This window comes from Myotis yumanensis, unplaced genomic scaffold (genome assembly GCF_028538775.1).
Source record: "Myotis yumanensis isolate MYYU_CA2020_CCGP unplaced genomic scaffold, mMyoYum1.0.hap1 SCAF_20, whole genome shotgun sequence".
Classification (NCBI taxonomy): Eukaryota; Metazoa; Chordata; class Mammalia; order Chiroptera; family Vespertilionidae; genus Myotis; species Myotis yumanensis.
In genome coordinates this window covers 705,383-733,163 of record NW_027223771.1, presented here as the reverse complement: position 1 = coordinate 733,163, position 27,781 = coordinate 705,383, and the positions used below count along the sequence as shown (strand labels likewise).

At 52.5% G+C, this 27,781-nt stretch overlaps 1 protein-coding gene across 1 annotated transcript in view; it reads left to right on the top strand.

The window, feature by feature from the left end:
* PDE8A (phosphodiesterase 8A) overlaps positions 1-27,781 on the top strand; it is a 98,810-nt gene that overhangs the window by 58,121 nt on the left and 12,908 nt on the right. Inside the window, exons 3-16 of the mRNA XM_070400581.1 lie at positions 708-898; positions 2,743-2,799; positions 3,772-3,823; positions 9,942-10,030; positions 11,152-11,230; positions 12,918-13,055; positions 16,590-16,672; positions 18,051-18,102; positions 18,199-18,241; positions 21,923-22,000; positions 25,679-25,749; positions 26,005-26,169; positions 27,285-27,333; positions 27,518-27,653. Of these exons, the coding sequence (XP_070256682.1) occupies positions 708-898; positions 2,743-2,799; positions 3,772-3,823; positions 9,942-10,030; positions 11,152-11,230; positions 12,918-13,055; positions 16,590-16,672; positions 18,051-18,102; positions 18,199-18,241; positions 21,923-22,000; positions 25,679-25,749; positions 26,005-26,169; positions 27,285-27,333; positions 27,518-27,653 (1,283 nt within the window). The remainder of the gene's footprint in view (positions 1-707; positions 899-2,742; positions 2,800-3,771; positions 3,824-9,941; positions 10,031-11,151; positions 11,231-12,917; positions 13,056-16,589; positions 16,673-18,050; positions 18,103-18,198; positions 18,242-21,922; positions 22,001-25,678; positions 25,750-26,004; positions 26,170-27,284; positions 27,334-27,517; positions 27,654-27,781) is intronic.

Sequence of the window (27,781 nt, the reverse complement as noted above, 5' to 3'; positions counted from 1 at the left end):
TCATTGCCACGTGCAGGTCCCAGCTGTAGGGCAGGACCCTCCCAGCACAATTATAGCCAACGGCTGTGGTTGTAAGCTTGAACCTATGGTCCAAACACGTGGCCCCACGTGCCTCATGCTAGAGTTCAGGTGCATGTAGTTGAGTAGGGTTGGAACTCATGAGAATGCTATAAACAACGTGATCACGCCCCTACTTTGCCTCGTGGCATCTGCTATCAAATAAAGACACAGCTTGTGGGCGCTGGCGCTGTCTCCTCATCAGGGAGCAGCGTCCCACCGAGACCCAGCTTTCATTCTCTTGTCTGTCTTCTCCTTAATCCTTCCCCCGCCCCCACTCAGTTTACCTTTGGCCGCAACACCTTAGGAGGACCCTAATTAAGTGAATAACAATGTACCTACCTATATAGTTTAAGTTTAAAAAATGTGGCTCTCAAAAGAAATTTCAGTCGTCGTACTGTTGATATTTGGCTCTGTTGACTAATGAGTTTGCCGACCACTGGCCCTTGGACGTCCAGATAGAATAGCCCAGCTTCCCAGGAGCCGAGTGATCCGGCCCCTGAGTTACATCGGGGAGACGGTTTATATCAACAGATCACGTTCACAGCGGTGTGCTTGCCGTAAAACACATGGGAGTTCTCTGTGGCTGGTTAAGAAATGATATTCCAACCTCTTTTTTTTTTTAAGTGTTTATGCTTTTTTTGATTCAGGTACTTTTAGTGTTTGTCAGAGACGACAGCCAGTGTAAAGGATTCCGTAAGGCGTGTGAAAAGGCAGGGTTTAAGTACACGGTGGCCCTGGAGGTCCAGGCTGTCCTGACCTGCTTCCTGGCTGCCAATCACGACATCATCATCATCGACCACAGACACCCCCAGCAGCTGGACGCCCTGACGCTGTGCAGGTAAGCCCGAGACGCGGGCCCACGTGCCAAGTGGGCCGGGCGCTTGTGACAATAATGCCACCCAGAAATATATTAGGTTAAATTCCATGTCCCTTAAGTTGCCTTCCACGCATGTAAAGTAAACAAGACCATAGCATTATTTCTAGGACTGATCTTTACCGGCTGGTCTTTGCCTCTGGCTTTGTTAAGAATGGTAAGAAAGGATGAATTCTAACCATTAAGTGTTAGGATGAAATCTAATATGTAACCACAGCTGTCACCTGCATATTATTGCAACAAGTTATTATAACTTTCCATATGTTTGACAGTTGTCCTCTAGCGTTAGGTGAATGTGCCCGGTTTAAAATACTTGCAGAAGATCAGTAGTGTGAGAGAATTCTGGTCTTCTTTCCCATTGTGTCCAGGCCCAGCCCTAGCCACAGGCGTGTCTGGATGATGGACACGCTGCTGGGTCATCTTGTTGTAAAATAAAGGTTAGGTTATAGTTACGCTGCACTTCTTTATTGTGGTAAAATATACAGAACACAGAATTCTGCTCTACCTGCTAAGGGAGGAAAATGTACAATTGTTACACATTTTGGGAATTTTCTAAAAAATTGGATTAATTCATCCAGCAAATTTTTCTTGATATATAGATTAAAATTATATATAATTTTAAAATAAGGAATGTGAACGGGGTTGTTTCTCTGTGGTTTCCTAAGTCAGTTTCATCTTGATTCTGGCTCTTCCCTGGTTTATTTCCAGGCTCTCCCTCCTGATCCGCTCGCTCGCTCTCTCCTCGCCGACTTAACACAACTCCCGCGAGTGTCGCCCTGGCAGAGCCCTGCCTTTCCCATCAGCCTCCGTGTGGGCACCTACTCACACGGCCTGGGGAAGGCCTTTCATCAGTTGCTGACTTGTCTAAATGACTAGCTTTCACCTGTATCTCTTTGTTGGGGATGCTTATATCTCCTTACACTTGATCAGGTGCCTTGTGGAAGGCCAGTTACTCTGCTATACTTCCAGTCGAGAACCCTATCGTGCATGTCTCCTCAGTTCTGGGCACCATTTGGTATTGAAGCCACAGGGGTGAGGAGATGTGGGTCTTGCCTCTGAGGAGCGGAGGCCGTAGTTGGCAGGACCAGACAGTGATGTCAGCACAGGCACATCTATGCCCAGAGGGTGCACATCCAAGTGCTGCAGGGCACGTGTCAGGGCGGCTCCACACGCGACATCTGGGCTGAGTCCTGCTGGACGGGCAGGAGATTGGAAAGGAAGAGAGGGGGAAACGTTCCAGGTAGAGGGAGCAGCATTTGTAGGGCAGGCAGGGTATCTGGGGCGCCTCTACTCCGGTGGGTTGGATGGCTGCTGGGCCGGGCAGGGATGGGACGGGGCTCGGGCTACAGGCATGAGCCCGGTCATGTGGGCTTCGTAGGCTGAGCCCAAGGCCTTGGACTTCACCCTCGGCAGCCGAGACCTGGTGTGTTCTGTGCAGGTGAGCGGCAAGAGCAGAATGGAAGGTCCTTCCGGCCGCCAGCTGGGAGGGGCCGAGGCAAGTCAGCCGCTTGTGCGACTGTCACCGGCCATGCTGTGCGGTGCCTGTTGGCAGCACCTCCTCCCAGCTCCTGTCAGAAAACCCAGGAGGCAGGACTGACCCAGCCGTTAAAGAGCCAAAGTGAAGATGGCAGAGAAGTCGGAAGCCGGGAGAACGGAAAGGGCCAACGCAGCCAAGAGGGGTCCAGAGTGCAGGGAGCCTGTGCTCCCCTCGTCCTCTCCCTGCTTCCGTTGTTCCACCAGAACTGCTAAGCGTTTTTAGTTTTTAAAGAATTGTTTTAAATTCATTTTAAAATTTGTTTTTTTGATAGGTCTATTCGAGCCACAAACGTTTCAGAAAACACAGTTATTGTTGGTGTAGTAGGCAGGTAAGCTTTCTTTCTTTCTTTTTTTTTTTTTTTTACTTTGAAATTTGTGTGTTAACATCATGCTTGCTCTTAACAGAGGCCTGAGTAACAGCTTGCAGGCTGTCCGGCATGACCCTTCTAGTTTGGCCCTTTCTTTTTCATTCTGTCTTATTTCTTTTGCTTTGCCAGTTAATTTCATGTGAGAGTTTCTACTCTCATGCTTGGACTGCCTTTCACTTTAGAAATACGCACAGCATAGAGATTCCATGTTTCCCAGGGCTATCCTCCTAGGGCACCTAACTCCAAATATATATATAGATTTAGAATTATACATAAATGGAAGAAATCTTCCATTTCATCCTTAAGTTGGAAGTAAGGAAAGGATAAAAATACGTGAGAAGGGCAGTATTCAAATAAATGTTACTTAGCTTACGTATTTTTATAGATAGGAGAAATGTTGCTGTGCCCTTTATTTCTGTGAGTCTTGTTGGGGGGAGAAGGGCTTTTAAAATTATTTATTTATTGGCTTATAACATTGTATACATTTCAGGTGTGCAACATCTGTATATACCACATCTTGCTCATGGCCATCTTGTCTCCGTGGTTTAGTTTCCTTCTATCACCGTAGTATTGACCCCTTTACCTCTTTTACCTTCCCTATTGGATTAAAAAAAATAAACAGGCAGTAGAATAAACTAGGAAAGAATTTAGTTTAAAATGTTTACATATCAAATAGATAATGTGGTTACTCCTGTATTCTGGCTGTTAGTGTAACTTGCTATATTTCAACTATTAATATCTACTGTCAAAAAAGCTACATACAAGACTAAAACAGAAAACTTTTTAATTGTGTACTTTTGATTTGTATGTTACTCTAATTCATCTAACAGTACTCATTATAGGACAGTCACCGTGTTACGAGAATCAGTGCATGAAGAGGTGCACTGTGATCGGTAAGAATCGTCTCTAACCACTTGCTCTGTCCTTTTGAAGGCGGGACGGAGAAGAGTCTGTGATGTCGCTCATTAGCGCCGGCTTCACGAGGGTACGTACCCCTTCTTCATTGTGCGGGTGCGGTGCAGCGTGAGGGAGTATGTTATCTTAGTTCAGAGCGAGCAACTGAATGAATTTGAAGAGAAAAAATGTGTTGTCCTTGTGCTGTGTTCCATTTTGGTTTAATTCTATGACCTGGTAATGATTACATCTACAGTACCTAGCTTTCTTAGTCTCTCCAAGGTATGCCTGTTGCCATGGCTGTGTGTCTCCGTGGTTTAGTGTGTCGGCCCGTGCACAGAAAGATGGCAGTTTCAATTCCTGGTCAAGGGCACGTACCTGAGTTGCAGGCTCGACCTCGACCCCAGCCCCGGCCCTGATTGGGGCACATGTGGGAGGCAACCAGTTGTTATGTCTCTCTCACATCGATGTTTCTCTCTCTCTGCCTTCCCTGCCTCCCCCCTCTTTCATTCCCTCCCTTCCACTCTCTAAAAATCAATGGAAAAAATATCCTCAGGTGAGGATTAACAAACAAACAAAAGCCAAACAAAAAACCTATGCCTGGTAAAGTCATCTTTAATGGCATAGTCATTAAAAGTTATACCAGCCTGGCCGGAGTGGCTCAGTGGTTGAGCGTTGACCTAGGAACCAAGAGGTCATGGTTCAATTCCCAGTCAAGGGCACATGCCTGGGTTGCAGGTTCGATCCCTGGTGTGGAGTGTGCAGGAGGCAGCTAATCAATAATTCTTTCTCATCGATGTTTCTCCCTCCCTCTCCCTCCCTCTCTGAAATCAATTAAAAAAAATAGTTATACCACAGGAATGTTTTTATAATGCCTTAAAGTCAGTTCAAGGATCCTGGAAATAAGGCAACCCAAACACAGCTCCCTTCTCTCCACCCCCAGATCCGGTCGACTGGTTTCTCCTGAGCCCAAAGGCTAGAGGTGTTGGGCCGCTGGTTGCCCTGGGAATCAGGGGGAGAGAACCAGATTTGTAGCCCAAATTTATATCAGTGAAGTAGAGGTAGTCAAGAAACCTCAGCCGATGAATTGCGTTTCAAGAGTTCTGGGTGATAGTACCCCCAGGCCCCTGCAGGAGCCGTAAGATCCTCCCCAGAGGCAGACCCTGCATTGGCCTCCGAGGATCTCACCCACAGTGGTTGGAGGCAGCACTCAGTCACAGCTCAGCGCCCACAGGAGGAAAGGCACCAGGAGTGAGCACTGGTGGGGAGGCCGTGGAAACACACCCTCACGCTCCTCAGATACGAGGGTTATCAGATGAGACTTTAAAGCAATTATGCTCATTATATGTAAAGAAATAAAAGCTTGGCAATACCTGCAAGGGGTAGGAAGCTATAAAGTGACATAGCAGATTCTAAGCAGAGCATGGAATTTTGAGAAATGAGCACATAATAAATGAAAATCTTAAAACTTCGACAGTAAGTCAGAAAAAATTCTTCCACGTGTAGCACAGAGATAGATTAATAGCATATTGTTAGAGCCTGAGAAATGTGGAGCTAGAGATACAGGCTTAACAAGTACAGAAGGACAGGACGAGAATGGGCAGAGGTCATGTTGGAAGAGCATTTTCCAGGGTGGACGAAAGACTAATCCACAGACAAAAATTCCAACAAATCCAAAATAAGAGTCAATAAAAAGAGGATACATCATAGTGAAAAAAGTAAAATAGAAGAGCTTAAAGTCAGCCAGAGAAAACATTAAAAAGAATGACAGGCTAACAGCTAGCTTCTTAGCAGCGATACATGAAAATAGCACACAGTAAAATCATATTTTCAATGTGATAACATAACTGCCAACCTAGAACGTTATACCTGGCACAAATACCTTTCAGAAATGAGGTGGAAGTACAGACTTTGAGAAACAGGAAGCATGAGAGAGTCTGTAACTAGAAAATCCTCACAAGGACATTCTAAAGGCTGTACCCCGGGCAGAAGGATGGTGAATGCCAGGAGGAAGGCCAGCAATGCAAGAAGGGATGGCGAGCAAGAAAATGGTGAATGTGGGGTGAACCTAACTCACATTCCCTGTGTAACACAGTAATGACAACGTCTAGAGATTACACCTAGGAGAGGTGCAAGCTGAGAAGCATACCCCAGCCGGGTGGCTGGGCTGTTTCCCTCAGAGCCCAGTCTGGGGAAAATATGAGCAAGGACTCCAGCCACACAACGGATGAACTAGAACATGAGCTTTAAGATGAGGGAGGATGCAGTGGCAAGGAAACCTGGTGAGTGACAGACCTGCCCTGGGCACGTGCTGTTTCTTTTCTTCTCTGCATATGCACATACACAGGTGTGCGTATGTGTTATATGTAATTATATGACATTCGAGGCCCGGTGCATGAATTCGTGCATGGGTGGGGTCCCTCTGGGTGGCCTGCAGGGATCAGGCCAAAACCTACAGTCCAACGCCGCCTGCAGCTCCTCCCTGCCGCTCCCGCTCATCCCGGCCCCACTGTGCCTGCCGTGGGCTCGTACCCAAACAGTCCCGATCATGCGAGGCTCACACTGCTGCAGCGCTCGCCAGCCATGAACCCCACTCCCAAGGGGTGGCCTGCGGGATCCGGCTGAAACCAGCTCTCCAACATCCCCCGAGGGGTCCTGGGTTGGGAGAGGGCGCAGGCCAGGCTGAGGGACCCCACTGGTGCATGATCAGGCCGGGGAGGGACCACGGGAGGACTCCAGGGCATGTCCAGCCCATCTCAGTCCAGATGGGCCGGACCCCAGCAGCAAGCTAACCTACTGGTCGGAACATCTGCCCCCTGGTGGTAAGTGCACTTCATAGCAACTGGTCAACCTGTCTGCCCCCTGGTGATCAGTGTACATCATAGCAAGCGGTTGAGCAGCCTTAGCATATCATTAGCATACAAACAGCCCTCTGGTTACGTCAGACTCTACCTCGTTTCCTGGTTACATCGCCATCTCCCATTTATTTATAAAAAAAAAAAGTTCCGTCATTTCCACGTATGTACATATGTGCTTTATGTTTTTTATTATTTACCACAAGTAAAGGTAAGGAATTATCTTTCTTTTAAATTTTTTTTACTGTTTCACTTCATTATTGCTGTGTATGTGCTCCATGTGAGTTAACGTAGATGCTTATGTAGGTGGGTTCCGACTTACGGTGAAAATCACATTACGTCTCACCCTAGGAACGGATCTCCCTAGGAACGGATCTCCGACATAACCCGAGGACCTACTGTATTACGCTTTGTTTGGTTGTTTGGGTCTGTCATTCAGTCTATTTGCATATTACCCTTTTATTATAAAGAACTAGTTGCCCATTGAACGAAGATTCATGCAATAGGCCTTCCTTCCCCTGGCTTCCGGCACCGGTTTTCCTCCGGCACCCGGGCCCAGGCCTTTGGTCCGGCCGCAGCAGTGAGGCTTGGCTTCTCCGCTCCGGCTGCTCCCAGTCCCTCCTTTTTTTTTTTTCCAGCTCGAGTGGAGCCCAGGACGGGCTGGAGGCCTGGGTTGCCCCTGGGGACCAAGGCCCTCAGCCCCTCCTTGAGCGGAGTTCAGGGCCGGCGGGAAGCTTGGCTTCCCCTGTCGCTGGGAGCAACCCAAGCCTCGTGCTTGCTCCAGCTCCGTGGCCGCCGCCATCTTCAGTCGTCCTCAGTCTTCGTTCTGTGCCTGCGTATGCAAATTAACTGCCATCTTTGTTGGGTTAATTTGCATAGTCACTCTGATTGGCTGGTGGGTGTAGCGGAGTGATGGTTAATTTGCATGTTTCTCTTTTATTAGTGTAGAATATACATAAACAAAATATACAATGGGGCCTTGACTTACAAGTGTCCCGACTAACGAGTTTTTCGAGATACGAGCCCTCTCTCGGCCAGTTTTTTGCTTTGAGTTGCGAGCTAAAATTCGGGTTACGTACGAGCCAGCTTCAGATACTCAACGCTAGTTGGCGCAGCGAATGTCACAGTGATTTGACATACGAGTAATTTGAGTTACGAGCTCCATCACGGAACGAATTAAACTCGTAAGTCAAGGCCCCACTGTATCTGTGTAGACCCAGGTTAAACAATATAGACTGACATAAATAATACTCTTCTAACAGAAGGGACATACCAGAAGAGACATTTTATTTTTATTTTTTTATTTTTTAAATATATTTTATTGATTTTTTACAGAGAAGAAGGGAGAGGGATAGAGAGTTAGAAACATCGATGAGAGAGAAACATCGATCAGCTGCCTCCTGCATGCCCCCAGTGGGGATGTGCCCGCAACCAAGGTACATACCCTTGACCGGAATCGAACCTGGGACCCTTGAGTCCGCAGGCCGACGCTCCATCCACTGAGCCAAACCGGTTCGGCTGGAAGAGACATTTTAATAATGGCTCAATATTTAAATCCCTCAATATTTATATCTTAGCCAACCCTGTGTGTCCTCAGGGTTGTGGGAGGAGGTGGAGATTAAGTATTCTCATGGCCTTTATCGGGCAGACATAGAATGGGGGTGGGCAGTGAGTGTAGTCTGACATTTCGTCTTTGTGGGAAAGGTCAGATCACAGCATTGCTTTGGGGAGCTGCTTTGTAATTGGTATCCTGTTTTCAAGTAATAGTAATGAAATCTCTGTCTGCTTTTGAGGTCAGTGAGAAGTAAGTAACCATTAATAGAAGAGAAAAGTTTAATAAACCTTCCAAGCTAACAAGAGGACATAATAGCCCCAGCTGGTTTGGCTCAATGGCTAGAGCCTGCGGACTGAAGGGTCCCAGGTTCGCTTCCGGTCCAGGGCACATGCCCGGGTAGTAGGCTCGATCCCCAGTGGGGGGTGTGCAGGAGGCAGCCGATCAATGACTCCTTCTCATCATTGATGTTTCTCTCTCCCCCTCCCTTCCTCTCTGAAATCAATAAATTTTTTTTTTTTTTTTAAGAGGACACATGGAATTTACAGCAACTTGATTAAACTGGCAGACAGGAAGGGGAAACAATGGTGTGAACCCAGTCATAAACACAACGTGAGATAGGGGTAAAATCAGATGCATGCGAAGGGGCTGAATTTTCATTAAAAGATAAGGAGGGCCCTAGCTGGTGTGGCTCAGTGGATAGAGAGTTGGCCTGTGGACTGAAGGGTCCCGGGTTCGATTCCAGTCGAGGGCACATGCCCGGGTTATGGGCTTGATCCCCAGTGTGGGGTGTGCAGGAGGCAGCTGATCCATGATTCTCTCTCATCATTGATGTTTCTATCTCTCTCTCCCTCTCCCTCTCTGAAATCAATAAAAATATATTTTAAAAAAAAGATAGGGAGGAGGGAAATTGGAGACTGTAGGTCCTCATTCGCGCCAACACAGCCCTTCTCACCGCGGAAATCAGAGCGAGGTGCCGGGCCTCGCAGCCCCTCTCCTGAGAGGGGAAGAGTGCTGGGCTGCTGTTCACTCACCAGTCAGCCCTGACTCCACAGAGCACCGAGGAGCCTGCCTGCCTGCACAGGTGCCCGCTGCTCACCGCAGGAGGAGAGCCCCGGGCACGCCGCTTGTGCCCCTGCCCACACGACGTCAAGGCGTGGGAGGCTTGAGGTGCACTGGGGCCCCCAGCCCTCCAAGGCCTTGGCTGGCCTCACCTCCCTGGAGGTGCGATCTGGGGCCGTGGAGACAGGTCAGCAGATGGCCTCCTGTGCACATCCCTGGTTTTCACCGGGTGAGAAGATCCACGCTCTTCTACCCGGAGGTGGACGTCCAGGTTAGGGAGCACGTGTGAACCACAGCCTCTTGCTCCCTCTGTCTGGAGGGTAAGCTTTTGTCGGCTTAGTTGGGCCACGGTGAGAGGTCAGTGAAGGAAAACGTTGCTGAGTGGGGGTTACCTCGTGAAATCCAGGTGCAAAGAGAGATGCACGCATTTTTCTTGCATATTATTGGTGTGTATAACTTTAAAGAGGACAACATACTGCTCTTCAGTAAGTGAATATGCTCAGAAAGTTTGCGTAGGACTTTGGTAAATTTCTTTCTACATATTCTAGCCCAGGGGTGGGCAAACTTTTTGACTCGAGGGCCACAATGGGTTCTTAAACTGGACCGGAGGGCCGGTACACGATCCACATCCTCTTATTTCAGTTACCAAGTTGGGAGTGTGCTGGAAAGAATTACTTTACGGGTAGACATACTAACTGAAAGGCGCACGCTATTCAGCCACAACCCCCTTTCTGTCGCAGAGGTACGTGGAGAACCCCAGCCTCCTGGCCTGTTACGCGGAGCTGCTGCAGCTGGAGTTTGGAGAGGTGCGGTCACAGCTGAAACTCAGGTAATTCTGCCTCTGGGAGGCCCCCGCTCCACACAGGGCAGTCGCCAGTGAGCACCGGCAGGATGGCTGCCTTTTGGGGGTAACTGACCTCCTGCCAAGATGGATGGGGTGAGGGAGTGGCTCCTCTCCACACACAGGCGTTCGGAGTCTGCATGGGTGTCTCTGTCAGTGGTCATGTTAGCAACTGGAGACTCCGATGTAAAGATGGGGCTGCAGCCGGCCAGCGTGGCTCAGTGGTTCAGCATTGACCTATGAACCAGGAGGTCACAGTTCAATTCCCGTGGGCACATGCCTGGGTTGTGGGCTGGATCCCCAGTGTGGGGCGTGCAGGAGGCAGCTGACCGATGATTCTCTCTCATCATTGATGTTTCTCTCTCCCTCCCTCCCTCTCTCCGTCCCTCTCTCCCTCTCCCTCTCCCTCCCCCTCCCTCCCTCCCTCCCTCTCCCCTCCTCTCCAAAATCAATAAAAAAATATATTTTTTTTTAAATGGAAACACTGGATAAAAAAAAAGAGAGAAAGGACATGATCAGGCAGTTCATAGGGGATGTATATTAATTGCCAGTAAACATGAAAGGTGTCCAACTTCACCAGTACTAAAACAAATGAAAATTATATACCATGTTTTATTTATCAGATCTGTAAAAACTTCAAAAGGGTGGTAAAGCCAGTAGGGCTTCTCACAGATCCATCTTCTCCAAACTTGTTGCAACCAGAGGTGGGAACTTCTCCCTTTTTTTTTTTTTTTTTTAATCCTCACTTGAGGATATTTTTCCATTGATTTTTATTTTTTTATTTTTTTTGAGAGAGAGAGTGTGGAAGGTAAGGGAGACACATCGATTGATTGCCTCCTGCACATGCCTCACCCAGGGCCGGGGGCCAAGCCTGCAGCTGAGATACGTACCCTTGACTGGGAATCAAACCCTGGAACCTTCAGCCCAAAGCCTGATGCTCTGATCACCTCACACACCGGCCAGGGCTGTTCCCCTTCTTTTTTGAATTAGCATCCGTTACCTTTATAATCAGCCAAAAGACACCTTTAAATAAGTGAGTGTAACACCCCAAGGTTGTATTAGGTTTTGTAATGTTTACATTAATCCACCCTTTTTTCCTCTCCATAAAGGGCTTGTAAATCAGTATTCACTGCACTAGATAAAAGCCAAGATGCCATTAAAATCACGAGTGAGGACAACTACATACAGGTGGGTTGTTTGGGAGTTCTGTCCTTCTGGGTCTCTGGTTTTGCTTGTTCTCGTTTTTAGAATTGAAACCCTCCAGTAAGATTTTTCTTTTTTTTTTTTGAAGTTCAAGAGACCAGGTTTTCCATAGAGGATGATCAGAACGAAATCTCTAAGAGATGTAATTTACAATAAGTGCCCTCTAGATACGAAGAGGCCCAGTAGTTACTGTGTGTTCGAGGAGAGCCTTGTGTCCAGGAGGCTTGTTACTGGGGTTGGGGGTGGAGGGGTTGGGGGTGGGGAGTGGGTGGGGGCAGGAAGGATGCTGCAAAGGGAAAAGGCTCTGACGGTAAGGCCTGCGAGTTCTCACCTTCCTCGTGGCCTTTGATGTAGTTCACACTTACAGACATTTCTGAGAAACTACTCAGAATTTCAGAATAACGGAGTAATTTCTGAACAACTTGCCCATTATTAGCAAAGTGGGTTTCTGTCCGTGACGGGAGACACTTGTAGATACCAGGAGAGGGAGTTGTGCCAGAGAATGTTCCTTTTGTCTGAGAACAGCTCCCCTCTGGTGTGGCTCTGAGTACCCCCGGCCTCTAACCTAACTTGTGACTTTCTTGATAAAGAGCTGATGATGCCGACATTCAGGAATCAGTGCCCTCAGAGGTGGCACAGGGGCCAGCGGGTGAGGGCACAGGCTTGGTGTCAGACAGGCCTCACCCCTTCCGAGCCGAGCGTCTTTGGGCCAGTTACTTACTCTGCCTGAGTCTGCTCTCATCTGTACGAATGAGAGAAATATTAATACAGACAGCAGCCTCCCTCTTGTAAGGGTGCTGAGGACTAAATGAGTTAATGTGTGTGCAGTGCTATAGGCCAGGGACGGCGAACCTTTTGAGCTCAGCGTGTCAGCATTTTGAAAAACCCTAACTTAACTCTGGTGCCATGTCACATGTAGAAAATTTTTGATATTTGCAACCATAGTAAAACAAAGACATATTTTTGATATTTTATTTATTTAAATGCCATTTAACAAAGAAAAATCAACCAAAAAAATGAGTTCGCATGTCACCTCTGACACGTGTCATAGGTTCGCCATCACTGCTATAGGCCTTGGAAATAGGCTTGAACAGTATGATGATTTTGTCATCATCCTCACACTATTATTATTATTATTATTATTATTATTATTATTAGCACATGCACAGCCTTCCCTATACATTGTCTTCTAGGCCCTTTGGAAATTCAAGCATAAAGCCTTATATTTGCAAACACTCCCCAGTTCCCAGCCTGCTTCCCAAGTACATTGTTCATGCCCATCACGGGAGCGGGGAGATGTTAAACAGATGCGCAGTGGGCAACGTGGAGTTGCTCAAGGGGCTGTGGGGATGGAGCCGGGCTGCCTCCGATCCCGTCTGGTGCTGTGTCCCAGTTCCTGATCCTAGCAGCGCCTGGTCTGTCTCCACGGGGACCGGAGCCTCAGGAGAACATGGGAGAAGCCCGGCCAGTGACGGGGCAGCTCTCCGCACTCCAGGGTCCTGGGAGGGGGGGAGGGGTTCTCATGGCTTCAGAGCCGCCATGGTGAGCGCAGGCTCCTGTGCTTGGGGGGAAAGTGCCGGCTTAGGTGGAAGTCTGTCTTCATTGGACTCTTCAAAATTTCTTTTAATTGACTCGATGCTTTTTTTTCTTTTTGTTGTCTCCCCCGCCACAGTATGTAAATCCAGCATTTGAAACAACAGTGGGCTTTGAGTCGGGTGAATTATTAGGGAAGGAGTTAGCAAACATGCCTCTAAATGAGAAAAAGGCTGACTTGTTCAGTACTATAAATGCATGCATGAAGATGGGCAAGGTAAGTAAGAGGCTAGTACCTTTTTGACTTTCCTATCACGGGGGGGGAGGGGGGGGGGAGGAGATGGCGTGGGCACTGAGCATCGCATGTGCCAGATGCCCCGCCTTGCTCTTCACAGCAGGCGGAGGGGGTGGGAGTCTCCCTGTTGTTCCCAGTTTGCAGGTGAGGGCACGGAAGTACAGAGCGTGATTCGCCAGCAATCAGAGTCACTTGAATTGACACTTCAGGTCATGGTTTTCATCTTTATAATAAGTTGATCTTTCTAATAATTGACCGAAGTGGTGGACATGGGCACATGGTTCTGGGTAAAGGATTGCCCATGAGGTGACACATTCTCAGAACACACCTGAGCCCAGCAGTCCTCTGAGCCTCGTTCATTCATTCATTCAGCATTTTTAAAAGTGGCTGCTATTGGTCCTGGCTGGTTTGGCTCAGTGGCTAGAGCGTCGGCCTGTGGACTGAAGCATCTCAGGTTGGAACCCCAGTAGGGGGCGTGCACAAGGCAGCCATCAATGATTCTCTCTCTCTTTTTTTAAAAATATTTTTTATTGATTTTTTACAGAGAGGAAGGGAGAGAGATAGAGAGTTAGAAACATCGATGAGAGAGAAACATGGATCAGCTGCCTCCTGTACATCTCCTACTGGGGATGTGCCCGCAACCCAGGTACATGCCCTTGACCGGAGTCGAACCTGGGACCTTTCAGTCCACAGGCTGACGCTCTATCCACTGAGCCAAACTGGCTTAGGCCACCAATGATTCTTTTATTGATGTTTCCCTTTCTCCCTCTCCCTTCCTCTCTGAAATCAATAAAAATATTTTAAGAAATAAAAATAAAATGCCTGCTATATGCCAGGCACCTGCTACATTCTGGTGTAGAAAAACTAAACAAAACACAAAGCCCTGCCTCCGAGAACTCCTATTCAAGGGAGCAAAACAGACAGGTAAGAGGAATCGTTCCTCGGTCGTGTGAGATGTCACGTAGTCAGTGCTGAAGGCAGACAGGAGAGGCAGCTCAGTCTGCAGGACTGTTTCTCTGAACAGTAGCTTCAGGCCCTGTTACCAGGTTTTAGAAAGTGAGAAGGAGAAGGCTCCTGCTGTTCATGGCCCCTCAGGTTGTTTCTGTTGGGCTCATTTTCACCTTTGGAACTGGGTGGGGACTATTAACATGATTCTTGAAAAAGTTGAAAAATGCGTGACCTGCTTTTCTGTTCACCATGGAGGCCCAGGGGCAGTGACACCTCCCCTGTGCCCGTGCCGTCCTGGGGCAGGAGAGCCTGCCGTCGGGGCAGGAGGGCTGTGCCAAGCTTAAGCCCCACGTGCTCAGGACCCTCAGGGACCCCAGGGTGGCGTGTGTGCCTTCGCTTTGCCGTGGCTCTGAGCACGCAGGACGCCTGCAGGGAGAACAAGGACAGGCCTGTGCAGAGCCCCGTGGTCAGCATCAGGGAAAAGAAAGTGGGCGCTGCGCCACCTCACTGTACCTTCTGCTTCTGGTCCAGGAGGGAGGTTCCTTACTAGAGAGAGAGGAAGTCGGAGGCGGGTGCAGGGGCCCTGGGGGGTCAGGCGCACCACCTGGGGGAGCGCCGCGCTCCGTCCCTGGGGGCACGGCCACAGAAGGCAGGTGTGGGCAGCCGGGCAGCGTCACCTGAGGGCAGCAGCCCCGAGGGCTTTGCGTGGCCTTCCCACCCTGGCAGTCAGGTCCCTGCACGTTGGAATCAGCGAGTCTGACAGTGGCCTCTCTGTATCCCCTGTCCACGAGGGACCACCCCTGCCAGCCCCTGTAGCCTCTGCTGGTGCCCCAGGTGCCCAGCTGCCTGCACTGTGACTCCTGGGGTGGCTGTGGGCCCTCCCCACCGTCAGTCTCCTCCATGGATCCATCACTGAGCCTCCGACTTGGCCCACTGCCTGGGCCTGACCTTGTTCAGGGCCTTCTTTTAAAGAAAAAATTTACTGATTTCAGAGAGGAAGGTAGAGAGAGAAACATCAGTGATGAGAGAGAATCACTGATCAGCTGCCTCCTGCACGCCCCCTACTGGGGATCGAGCCTAGAACTGTGCCCTCCTGGTTCATAGGTGGACACTCACCCACTGAGCCACGTTGGCCGGGCAGTGGTCAGTCATGTTGGGCCTGTCACTCCCTCAGTGTAGATTCAGTCGCTTGGCTGGGTGCCGGGATTCCCACCGCGGCCTCCCTTTCCCATGCAGGAAGCAAAGCCCCAAGTGTCCTTTCACTGTTTACCAGGCACAAGCACTGCAGCCCTGGGGTAGGACAGGGGTGATGGTGGTTGAATTCCCACGACGATGGGCCCTGAGGAGGGACGGTCCCCATAGTCGGAGAAGCTGAGGCAGGAGGGAGGTGTGGCCTTCGTGCAGGTCGCCAGGCCCCCCACAGAGAAGAGTTCAGGATTGGCCGAATGTGAGGGTCTGGGGCAGGAGACCTGAGCTGAGCCACCAAGGCTCCCGGGGGTCCTCTTCCGCCTGCTCAGCTCCAGGTCCTGTGGGGCTCCAGACCCTGTGGGACACCCTGGGAGTCACGTCCTACAGTGGGTTTAGGATTTTTATAGTTGGAGCCCTTGGTGACTCTTGGAGAATTCAGAACCCTCTAGGTCAGGGGGTCCTCAAACTACGGCCCGCGGGCCACATGCAAATACAAATATTGTATTTGTTCCCGTTTTGTTTTTTTACTTCAAAATAAGATCTGTGCAGTGTGCATAGGAATTTGTTCACCGTTTTTTTTTTAAACTATAGTCCGGCCCTCCAACGGTCTGAGGGACAGTGAACTGGCCCCTGTTTAAAAAGTTTGAGGACCCCTGCTCTAGGTGGTAACAAACCCAGCTCCACTGCGGCTTCTCTGCACCACCCCCAAGTGAGCCCAGCGCAGGGGAGCCCCTGCAGCCCCGCCTCCCGCAGCCCTGGCCGCACACACCTGCTCTCCCCCAGTTCCTGTGGGAAAGAATCCCTATGTTTTGTCTGATCTGAGAGCTCGACTAACACAATTGCAGCCCTGGCTTGAAGCTCTCGCCAATTTCTTCCGCCTGAGCCCAGCCCTGGCTGTTTCCCCATCTCCCGCGCCCCACCCCCACCCCCGTCCCCACCCCCGTCCCCGCCCCCGCCTCCTGCCCAAATGCAGAGGGTCCCTCCCACAACCCAGAGGGCAGTGGCAGCCCACCATGCTGATGGCCACAGAGTGTTCCTTCTCTCTCTAGTCCTTATTCTTCCCCAGTCAAGTGCAGGGCCAGAGGCCACCCTCCCTCCCTCTCCCCCTCCCCCTCCCCCTTCCCCTCCCCCTCGAGGCAGGTGGGTGCTCTCCCCTGGGGAGCCAGCGGGCAGCCTGGTGGCCTGGCTTGTGTCAGCAGCCGGGAGGAGGTGGGCGGGAGGTTGAGGAAGCACTGTCAGATCCAGGTGTGTGGGTGTGTGGGGGTTGGGATGACTTCTGTGCTTATTCAAGTGGTAACTGAATCGGGACCTGGAGTGGGAAGTGTTCTTGGGTGCATGTTTTGCACACAGAGCATGACGATGCTTGCATTGCATTTACAGGAGTGGCAAGGCGTTTACCACGCCAAAAGCGGAGATAACGTATCACAGAATGTGAAGATAATTCCTGTCGTTGGACAGGGAGGGTAAGTGGAATAAACGTGTTCCAATCCACATGCTGTGTTTGGCCGATTGTAAATGTGCTGTAAGTGCTGAAGAGCTGCCTGCAGAAAGTGAAAGACAGACGTGTGTGAGGTCAGGTGCCACCCAAGAATGGCCTTCCCGGGGGCTCCTCAGGGCTGCAGCCTGACTCCAGCTGGCGACTCACAGCCCCAGATTCCGGACCCTCTTCTTGTGCTGCAGACACACCGGCCTAACGCATTGAGGTCAGAATATGAAATCAGTTTATGAAGCTGTGTGATAAGCACACGGACTAAACGAGTTGTGTCTAATCTGAAAGCCTGTGATTGCTGCGTAGACCTAGCAAATTAAGAATAATTTAAACACCACCACCTATGGAAAGGCATATCAAACAGATGTGACCACAGATTGGAAGGAAGTGTCTATCAGGAGCCTAAAAGTCTCCTCTGGTTTGTCTCGGAATCTAGTTTAAGAGGAACGATGGGAAAGTGTGAGTACGTTCTAGAACACCAGCCATAAATGCAGCCATGAGAAGTGATGGCAAAGGACATGACAAGGAAGATGCTTGTGTAAATGCACTCATACCGAGTGTGCGACCTGCTCACGGGATGACGAGGGAAAGGGCGGAGGAGGAGGAGGTGGTGTGCACACTCATCTCCTCCCAGCCCCCGCCCCCCATGTGGGCCCTGACCTCCGCCCTTTCCCAGATGAGGAAGCTGAGGCTCGGTGGCGAGGTTGCGGGCCCCAGGCCAGGACCTCTGCTGGCTGCGTGGCTCACGTGCGTGGTCTGCAGGCTCGGCTGGCGATGCCTCGGGGAGACGGGTCTGGGTGGGCCCTCGGTTCTGATTCTTTGCCTTTTTATGTCCTCTCCACATTTTTGTGTGATAAGCACATAGGGATTCGGTTACCAAGGGGAACAGAAAAATGGAAGGAACAGGAAGTAAGGAGAGCGGGCGGCTCCTGTGAGGAGCCGGGGCCCCGTGGCCTCTGGCGGAATGACTGGGTCCGATGGCTCGGGAACCGGAAGCGTGTCAGCAACTGGGGTCCTGAGCGCGAAACACGCGACGTGACTGCAGGCTCCCGGTCGGTCAACACGCAGCCCATTTTAAAAAACAGGTGTTTGTAATTGTACGTTAGGACGACTTGGGAGGATGGTGGTGTTTTTACTGAAAAGTCGACTTCGTTGCTGCAGGCACCAACGGGTGTTTGTGGAGACGCGTTGAGTGGGGGCTTGGCCACGGACCTCAGAGGTGCTTTTCTCAAAGCAGGTTGTGTATGTGGAGGCGAGATGCTCTTTTCACAATGAGAAATAGCAACGCGTCCGTCAGCACAGAGCCGTGGAGCACCGGGAGGGAGAAATAACACATTGTTTTCTACTTGCAGAAAAATTAGACACTATGTGTCCATCATCCGAGTGAACAGCGGCAGCAGTAAGGTGTGTCGGGGCCCTGGGACGGACGGCTGCCCCCAGCGGGATGCTCCTCCCCGCGCGCAGGCGGCCGCACTAACAGCTTCTGCACTTCATTTCCAGGCTGAGAAGATCACGGAAACTGTTCATTCTGACACTCCCACAGGTATGGCGCCCATGTTCCTCCTCCGAGGAGCTTGCCTGCTGCACGGCGGGTCTCTGCTGCCCAGGTCCCAGGTCCTGAGCCCTGGAGGGCGTTCTGACAGGCGTTAAGGGAGTCTGGGCACCTCACATGCATGAATTCAATGTGGAAGCGTGTTGAGTGACGTGTGGGTTGTTGGCTGATCTGTGCTCTAGGAACAGGGACAGCTTCTGACAGTCGCCACCGCCAGCAGACGGGGGCGCCGGGCCCTTCAGCCGGGCCTCCCCTCCCCGTGTCCGCTCCCACCCCCCGCTGGGTGACTGCCCACGGTCCCGTCTCGGAAGGAGACCATCTCCCGGCTCCGGCTCCCATCCCTTCAGCTTCGGGGACGTGCTTCCCAGCACCAGGCGGCTCATTCCCTCGGGAACGGGCCCTCGTGTTTCCCGAGCCGACTGCCCGTGGCCCTGTGCTGAGGGTAGACGTGTTGTAGACGAAGTTCCCTTTTCACAGATGAGGGGGCGGAAGGACTGACTGACGTGCCCTGGGCACCGTCCAGGAAGTGGTGGGCTGGCATGGCTGCGACAGCTCCCGTGGGCGCGGTGCCCAGGAGCACACAGGGCTTGCGTGAAAGGCAGAGACGCGGTGCTGAGGGATGCACAGCGAGTGATGAGCGGTGGGCGAGAAGGGGCCAGGGCCATGGCGCCTCAGGAGAGGGACAGTCCAGGCAGGGACAGTGGGTTTGAAGAAGAGGCCGCGGAGCCCTGGCCGGCAGCTCCGTTGGTTTGAGCGTCGTCCCGACGCACCAGGGGTGCGGGTTGCATCCCCGGTCGGGGTACATACAGGGGTCAGCCAGTGAATCATCAGTAAGTGGAACAACAAATTGGTGAAGCGCTCATTGGTGGCTTCCTAATGGGGAATGGGGCAAAACGCTCACCCTATGGTGGGAGGCACAGGACAGGGGCTCGGATCCTGGGTGTCTAGGAAGCCAACAGGTCCCAGCTCACGTCCCTTTAACTCTGGTCCAGGCCCGACCTGGTGTTAGGCCCCCACACGTGAACGCCCAGTGCACTGATGGGCGGCGGGTCATCTGAACTCACTGTACTTTGTGGCACCACACGGGGGAGGGGGTGGCCCGGGGACGCTTCCCAGAGATGGCGATGGTGGGAATGGTGCCTGGAACAGACAGAGGTCAGAGGACAGGAAGAGCATCGTGGAGGCAGAGAGCCCCTTTAAAATGCCAAGTGAAATGAAAGCTGCTTCGTCGCCCCCCACAGCCCGGTCCTGTCCTGTCCTTGGTGCACATGCCTCCTGCCTCTCAGCCACACGCTGCTCCCCCTGCTGGTTGCGCCTCTCCCTCTCCCCACTCCCCCCTGGGGCTCCCGCACTTCAGGACCCTGAGCTCCGGGCCTGTGACCCCTCTAGACCTTATTCCACTTCCCACCCCAGCGCCTGGTTAGGGCCTGACACTCGGTGCCCAGGAAGTGTGTGTGGAGTGGACAAACGGGGAAGGATGAAGGAATAACCCAATTCGTAGCCCAGCTGTAAAGGCAGGGGTGCGGCCTGGATCTCCAGAAGCTGCGGGAGGAGACACACTGGTTGGGAGGAGGAGTGATGGGAGGGGTGAGCCTGTGGAGCACTGCCGAGGCAGAGGCAGCAGATGTCAAGGCTGCTCCTGAGACGGAGGGGGAGCCGCTGGCCCAGCCTCATGTGGTCAGGGCCAGTGAGGAAGGGCAGGCTGTTGCACACACTGCTCCGGCCTGGCTGCCGCCAGCTGCTCTGTCTCGGAGGTGCCGGAGGGGTCTGAGTGAGGGGGCCGGGCTGCCAGTGGCTGCATCCGGTGGTGCTCACCTGTGCACAGGACTGAGCAGGTGGTGGGATGGCAGACGTGTGTCTATTGAGCGTCTGTTACGTGCTGGGCGGTGCTGCCACCTGGGAAGGAAAAAGGAAAACTCCTGCGCTCACTCATTCCCAGCTGGGGAGGAAGGCGGATGGAGCCTACGGTTACCGCAGTGTGTGTGTGGGGGGGGGGGGGGACGGGTACTAGGGGAGGGTGTCCCAAAGGTCACACCAGGACTGCATCTTCAAAGGAGGCTGGCTGTTAACCAGGTGAGAAGGTGGCCTGGGAGAGGCACGCTCCCCTGGAGGAAAGCCGTCTGTGCCAAGACGTAGAGGGTGGGGGGAGCCCAGCACAGCATAGAGGCCGTGATGGTGGAGAGGGGTCCAGGGATCACAGGGCCCTGGGGGCCACTCGGGAGCTTAAATCTTATCCTGAAAACCACGGTGAGCCGAGCTGTCGAGAGGTGTTGGTCGGGTTACTTTAGGATTGCTGCGCTGCCTGTAGAGAGGGGGTAGAAGGGGGCGAGGCAGGGACCACGGACTGTGACGGGAGCTGCCGTTATAATCCAGAGGGTCGGGTGCGGCTGCGGCCTAGGATGGGCAGATTAAAGGGGTGCTGAGATCAAATCCACAGACTTACCTGAGCAGCGAGGGCGTGGGGAGGAGGGAGGAGGCATGGATGCTGCTCCGTGACCTGGAACAGAGCGGGTTTGGGGGAAGAGAATGCGTTCGTTGGCGGTGCCTGTGGGTGGCCAGGTGCAGGTGGCCGTGGCCAGTTAGGATGCAAGCCCGGAGCTCAGGGCAGGACAGCGGCACGGGAGTGAGTCACAGCCCGAGGAAGGGTGGGCTCCTACGGAGACTTGTTTTCCAAGAAGAGAAGGGCTGCCAGACAGTGGGAACCGAGGGACGGGCTGGCTAAGGAAGAGGGACCAGGAAGGCAGGCCAGGAGGAGGACCTCTGCAAACGGGAGTTTCCAGAAGGAGGGGTCGGTGTGTCTGGGACCACAGGCCAAGTCGGGTCAGAATGGAATTGTCCTTCAGCTGCAGCAGTGCAGAGGCCAGCAGTGACCTGAAAGGCCAGGTCAGTGCCCACGCAGAGGAGAGAGTAGCAGACACCAGTGCAGACGTGTCTCGGGGGGAGCCAAGGGCCGGCACGCAGGTCCTGCTCGTGGGCAGGGCTGGTGGTGAAGCCGTGGCCGGGCAGAGGAGGTGCTCGCTGCAGCAGGAACCCTCCCCACACGCCGCCCCCAGGCTCCTCGCCTGTGACCTGGGACAGCAGAGGGAGGGCCGGGGAGGCTCAGAGCCACCCATGGCGCCAGCAGGTGCAGGAGGAGGGGCAGGAAGGCGGGTGCGGGGTCGGGGCAGAGGCCAGGCAGCCCGCTCGGAGCCCAGAAGAGTCGTGGTGCCTCACAGGAAGGGGGGCGGAGATGGAAGAAATGACACGGAGCCAACCCAGTGCCCCCGGGAGAGGCGCGCTCCTCCCCAGACGGCAGACCTGTGTTACAGAAGCAATTGCATAAAGGGTTTCTCCCCTTTGGGGCAAACGTGCATGGGACTCAAAAACCGCTCCCACTTTCCTCAGCCGCAGCAGCACGAGGAGTGCTGAGCTCACAGGAGTGCTGAGCTCCTTCCCGTCGAGACGGGACCCTCGTTACGGGACCTGGAGCCTGGGAAGCACTCGTCTGACTGTACACGTGGGACTCTGTGAGAGAGCCCCACGCCTCTTCATCGTCTGCTCTCTGCAGATTTTTGTTGCAACTTAGTGTCCAAATTCTTAAATTTTGTTTTAAAAATTTTAGATTGGTAGTTTTTCTTATGGTAACTGGTCGTTTTTCACCCCTTGATGAGGTGATTTATCTCGTTCCCACAGATAATCAATCAGGTAAACATAAAGACAAGAGGAAAAGCTCCTTGGACATCAGGAGTGTTGCCTCACGAGCAAGCGAAGGTAGGTCCCCAAGATCGGGGAGCGGTACCACCTGGTGCTGCACGTGCGGACCTGGCGCCCTCCCCCCCGCATCTCCGGGCCACTGCCCCCCACCCCCCCAGCAACCTGTGTCACTCCCCTCCTCATCCCCAGGCCACTGCCCCCCACCCCCCCAGCAACCTGTGTCACTCCCCTCCTCATCCCCAGGCCACTGCCCCCCACCCCCCCAGCAACCTGTGTCACTCCCCCCTCCTCATCCCCAGGCCACTGCCCTCCCTCCCCCCCAGCAACCTGTGTCACTCCCCTCCTCATCTCCAGGCCACTGCCCCCCACCCCCCCAGCAACCTGTGTCACTCCCCCCTCCTCATCCCCAGGCCACTGCCCCCCCCCCCCAGTCCCCTGCAACCTGTCACTCCCCTCCTCATCCCCAGGCCACTGCCCCCCACCCCCCCAGCAACCTGTGTCACTCCCCCCTCCTCATCTCCAGGCCACTGCCCCCCACCCCCCCAGCAACCTGTCACTCCCCTCCCCTCCGGCTCCTGCCAGTGGGCTCCATGCTGAGCCTTTGAGGGAGTCAGGGAATGAAGAAAAGGGCCAGTGTACTGTCTGTTGTCTGGTTGAGTTCCTCAGGTGTCACAGCAGGTCCTGGAGTAACGTCAGGTCCCTGCCTGTGTGGGGTGTGCGGTTCTCCCAGGCGGCCTGGGTTTCCTCCCGCAGCCCAGAGAGCACGCTGGGAAGTGTGTGTCTGGAGGTCCCATCCGAGTGGGTGTGGAGGGGGCCCCGCCGTGGAGGGGGCCTGCCGGGCCTTTGCTGGCCGGGGCGGCTGCGGCACCCTGGCCCTGAACTGGAATAAGTGGGTTAAAATAATGGCCTCACTTGTTTTTATTGGCCTTTCTTAAATATGTGGATCGCTCATGCTTATTTCAGTGTTTAATGTTAGAAGTGTTTGGGTTTTTATTTAGAAGTTTGGTGATGTTTTTGTGACCAGAAATATGTTGCAGGATCCAACTCTTGTTTATATCAATTAGCCGAGGGTAAAACTGGTTTCCGTTTTGCTGAAATACAAGTTCCTAATAACCGATCGATGGTTTTAAGTGAGCACCTACTATGCGTCACTGTGGGCAGGAGTTTGCCATAAGCTTCCCTTCTGGTGGGGAGGTGAGCTGTATTTTGGCAAGTGAGAGGCTTATTCTGCAAATATTATTTAAGTTCTAATTGGAATATACTTTCTAAAGATTATGTAGAAGTGGCCCGAATGACCTAATGGTTTATTTATTTATTTTGTTAATCCTCACCAGAGACTCTTTCTTTGATTTTTAGAGCATGGAAGGGCGAGGGAGACAGGGGTTTATTACACAGTCTAGATATGGGCCGCTATTGGATATATGTATCAAAAATAGATTTTCTGTGGTTTGCCTTTTCACTCTTTTAATGAGCACAGGTTCGTAATTTTAACTTTAATCCAGTTCACTGTATCCATGTCTTCTCTTATAGCTAGTGCTTCCTGTGTCCTGTTTAAGAACTCTTCCTCTGCTCCATGGTCATGAAAGTGTTCTCCCATGTTTCCTTCTGGAAGCCTGTGTGCACCTTAGGTCTGTGATCCATTTCAAGTTAATTTTTTATCAGGAGAGAGTAGAGACCAAGGAGGAATTTTGCCCCAACATTAAAACCCAGTTGGCCCAGCACTGCATTGGAAAACAGCAATACACGTTTTGTAGTAGCACCGTTGTAAATTCGGGTCTATAACACATGGTCAGGTCCTGGATTGTGTCACTGGCGGTTGGTCTGTGCTTGTAGCAGTGCCAGCGATTCCTGCAGCCTTAAGGGAAGTCTGCCACCTGAGAGTGTGAGCTTCCTCGAGATGCTCCTGGCCATTATTGTGGGTTCTTTGCATTTCTGTCTGACAGTTAGAACCAGCTTGTTCGTTTACACACACCATCTCCTGAGTTTTATCTTGGAGTCTCTTGACTCTATAGATCAATTTGGGGACAATTGAAATCTCAGTAATATTGAGTCTTGCAGACCATGAAATATTGTCTCTCTATGTAGCTTATTTTATCTCAGTAATATTTTGCATTTTCAGTGTATAAATTTTGAGATCTTTCGTTAGATTTATTTCTAAACTAGAGGCCCAGTGCACAAAATTCATGTACAGGCAGGGTCCCTGGTGGCTGCTGGCCGGGGCCTGCCTTCCATCCGCACTGCCCCTAGTGGTCAGTGTCCGTCATAGTGAGCCCGTCAAACTTCCGGTCTCCCGGTCAAACTCCTGAGGGGACGCGGTGCATATTAGGCTTTTATGTGCATAGAAGACACTGATGTTCTCTGATGCTGTCACATGGTGTGTTCTTACTTCAATTTCCGATTGTTTGTTGCTAGCATACAAAATTACAGTTGGCTCTTGTGTACTGACCTCGTACCGAGTAACCTTGACGCTTGCTCAGTGATGGCTGAGGTCTGCAGATGCTCAGGGACTCTGTGCACACACAGTCCCAACCATCTGTACATTTTCTCTCCCCGACATTACTGCATTTACACTGTGGTATGGTTTTTGTGAGCAGCTGTCACTATCACATTTTTAAATGAGAAAAAGTCCTTTTATGACATCGTGATAAAATAGTGGTTCTTATTTTTGGTTTAATGGCCACATTGGGAAAGTCAGCACCCATATGCTGGTCGCCAGCATTGAAAGCGTTTGGGAGCCTGGGGTTGGTTCGTCCCGCGGTGCTGCTGCTGAGGCTCCGTTTGGTCACAGGAAGCTCCCTCAGGCCGGGGAACACTGTGGCCCTTTAAGGTCCCTGGTACAGAGGTTTGGCCCGACAGTGGAGCTTTCAGGGGGACACACACAACTCTGTGTGACACTAGTTCAGTGATGGCAAACCTACGACACGTGTGTCAGAGGTGACACGTGAACTCATTTTTTTGGCTGATTTTTCTTTGTTAAATGACATTTAAATATATAAAATAAATATCAAAAATATAAGTCTTTGTTTTACTGTGGTTGCAAATATCAAAAAACTTCTGTATGTGACACGGCACCAGAGTTAAGTTAGGGTTTTTCAAAATGCTGACACGCCGAGCTCAAAAGGTTCGCCATCACTGCACTGGTTCTTGCTGCCTGTCACGGCCCAGGCTCCCCCCAGCGCAGACTCCCCCAAGGAGCCACGTCTGGCAGGACCAACAACAAAGTAAACCAGAGCTCGGAGTTGCCGCTTGCCGGGTGGACGTGTTGCCCTAATGAGTCCTGACTAAGCGTAACCGTGGGAAACAGCAAAGGTTTCTGCCTTGAAACCTTTGGCAGAAACTCGTGGGTTTCAGTGGGTGGTGAGCTGTATTTTGGCTCCGGCGTGTGTGGCACAAAGAGCCTGTGGCGTTGTCTCCCAGGGCCTCTTGCTCCTGGGTAGCAGCAAGCCGAGCAGTCACCGGCCTCGTTATAAACAGAGAGGCTTGTGGCCATGGCGTGCGGACTGTTTCCCGTTCTCTCTCTGACATCAGAAGTTCAGTCTGGGGCCAAGTGCATCCTAGTGCCTGGAACCGAGGAAAGCAGTGCTGGCTCTGAGGATGGGAAGGCAGCTCAGTGACCGGGTGGTTCTGCTCCTCCCCCTCCCCGTGCAGTACACGGAGGCCTCGGGGTGGGGAGAGGGAGGACACGGAGCCCTGGCTGTGCCGGCCCTGATCTCTGCCTGTGTGATCTCCCCGCAGTGGCCAGCCAGAGGCGACACTCCTCCATGGCCCGGATCCACTCCATGACCATCGAGGCGCCCATCACCAAGGTGAGGAGTCTGTGGCCTGTCTCCACTGAGCAGACCACCCTTGTCCTCCCAGCAGATTGCTTCCCATGAGAACCAGGGGCCCGCACAGTAACAGTGCCCTCCTGGCCATGGAGCCCTCCCTCCGGAGAGAGGACGTGTGGCGGGAACAGCTGGCTGGTCTTGGGTTGGCCCTGAGCACCAGGCAGCCTGACTCTGGGTTGCTTTCCTGTTGCTTTGAAGGCTCTGACCCTCGTGTCTCTTCTTCCCATATTGCAGGTGATCAATATCATCAATGCTGCCCAGGAGAACAGTTCCATACCTGTGTCGGAAGCCTTAGACCGCGTCCTGGAAATTCTGAGAACCTCGGAGCTGTATTCCCCACAGTTCGGGGCGAAGGAGGAGGATCCTCACACCAAGGACCTCATCGGGGGCCTGATGTATGTAAGTGCACTGGCCAGGCTGCGGCGGAGCTGCTGGTCTTGTTTGCCCCGTTACCTGTTCGTGGGCTGCTGCACAGGGCTCGCTGCACGCCTAGGCCACAGCCTCGCCCACCTGCCGCCTCACCCAGGGCTCAGCGTGGAGCAGAGGAGGGCAGACAGTCTGCTGAGCCAAGGCCCCATTTTTGCTTAGTGGTCCTACGAGCAATTTATTTAAATAAATCTTAATTGTTTTAAAGATTTTGAAAACGGGGGCAGAAAAAAAGAAAAATAAATGCTCGATGCTGCAGAAACAGGACGGGGCCCAGGTTCCCTCCAGACCCCCTGCCCAGGTCTGCGGCTTCACGGGGAGGCGGCCTTGTGCCGTGGGCTTGGGAGGCCCGTCTCGGATAGAGGTCTCCACGGGAAGAACTGTGTGGAAGACAGATCAGTCCGTCACTACTGTCACCTGTGTGTGGGTCAGAAATAAAACTTCCCTTCCCTCCCAGGTCCTGCTTTCTGAGGTCATCTGACATCTTAAACATTGGGCTTTAGCGGGTTCCGGTAGCCGCCTACAGCCCAATGTTATGACATCAGGACTGCAGAGAGACAGCGAGGTTCCGTGATGGGAATGTGTGTTGAGAGTCATGTCTAACATGGGTCTGGCCTATAGACAGAGGCCCCCCAGCCTGTGGGGAGGTGGACAGTGACACAGGAGGGGGAGGGAGAGAGGCCTGCAGGAAAGGGGGGGGCTGCTATAGGGGCTGGGAGCAGCTCTCACCCAGGCTCTGCTGGGCGGAGTTGGGGTGCTTAGAGGGCCAGGGAGACTCTAGCTTTTTCTAGAGGACACGGAAGCCTGGTGTCCATTAGGGTGAGGAGGGTGGGGTGGGAAAATGGTGGGGAAGAGGGGTGTTGTCCCTAAGAGACCAAACAGTCTGAGTGCCAGCAGGAGCGCCGGGCCTTGGGGCCTCCCTCTCAAGCTGCCCTCGCTGCCCCCTCCCTCCCCCAGTCCTAGTGCCAGGCGATGGAAGGGAGGGCCCCTGCGGGGGGTGTGAGGGAGAATCTGCCCTACTGCCCTCTGGGAGCGTCAAGTAAAGAACAGCAGTGACTTCTCTCTCTCGTTTCCTTGATTTTTATCAGGACGGTTTTCGAAGACTATCTGGTAATGAGTATACTCTCTCAACAAAAAGTACGTTTTCCTTTGTAATTTTTTTGATCATTAACATTACAGTCAAGTTTAAATGATAAAAATTAGTTTTCCCGATGGTTTGTCCTAAAAGCCCCGAAACAAAGCCCTGAGCCAGCACTGTGCCCTCAGGAGTGGTTCACGGGCAGAGCCTGCTAACACTGTCCTCCCAATCACCCCTCCCCAGACCTGCATCAAATTTCGGGCAGCTTACTCCCCTCCGAGTCCCTTCACAATATCCCACCGCGGATAACTGAGGCCATGGAAAACGATGACGACTGGGACTTTAACATCTTTGAGCTGGAGACGGCCACTCAGAAGAGGTGAGCCCACCTGGCGCTCAGCGGACAGCCCCCGAGAGCTGGTCCCTGGTCCCGGGCGGTGGGGGTCCGTGGGGAGCCAGGGAGGAGTGCCTGGTCATGACCCCGAGGAGACAGCAGACTCTGGGAAG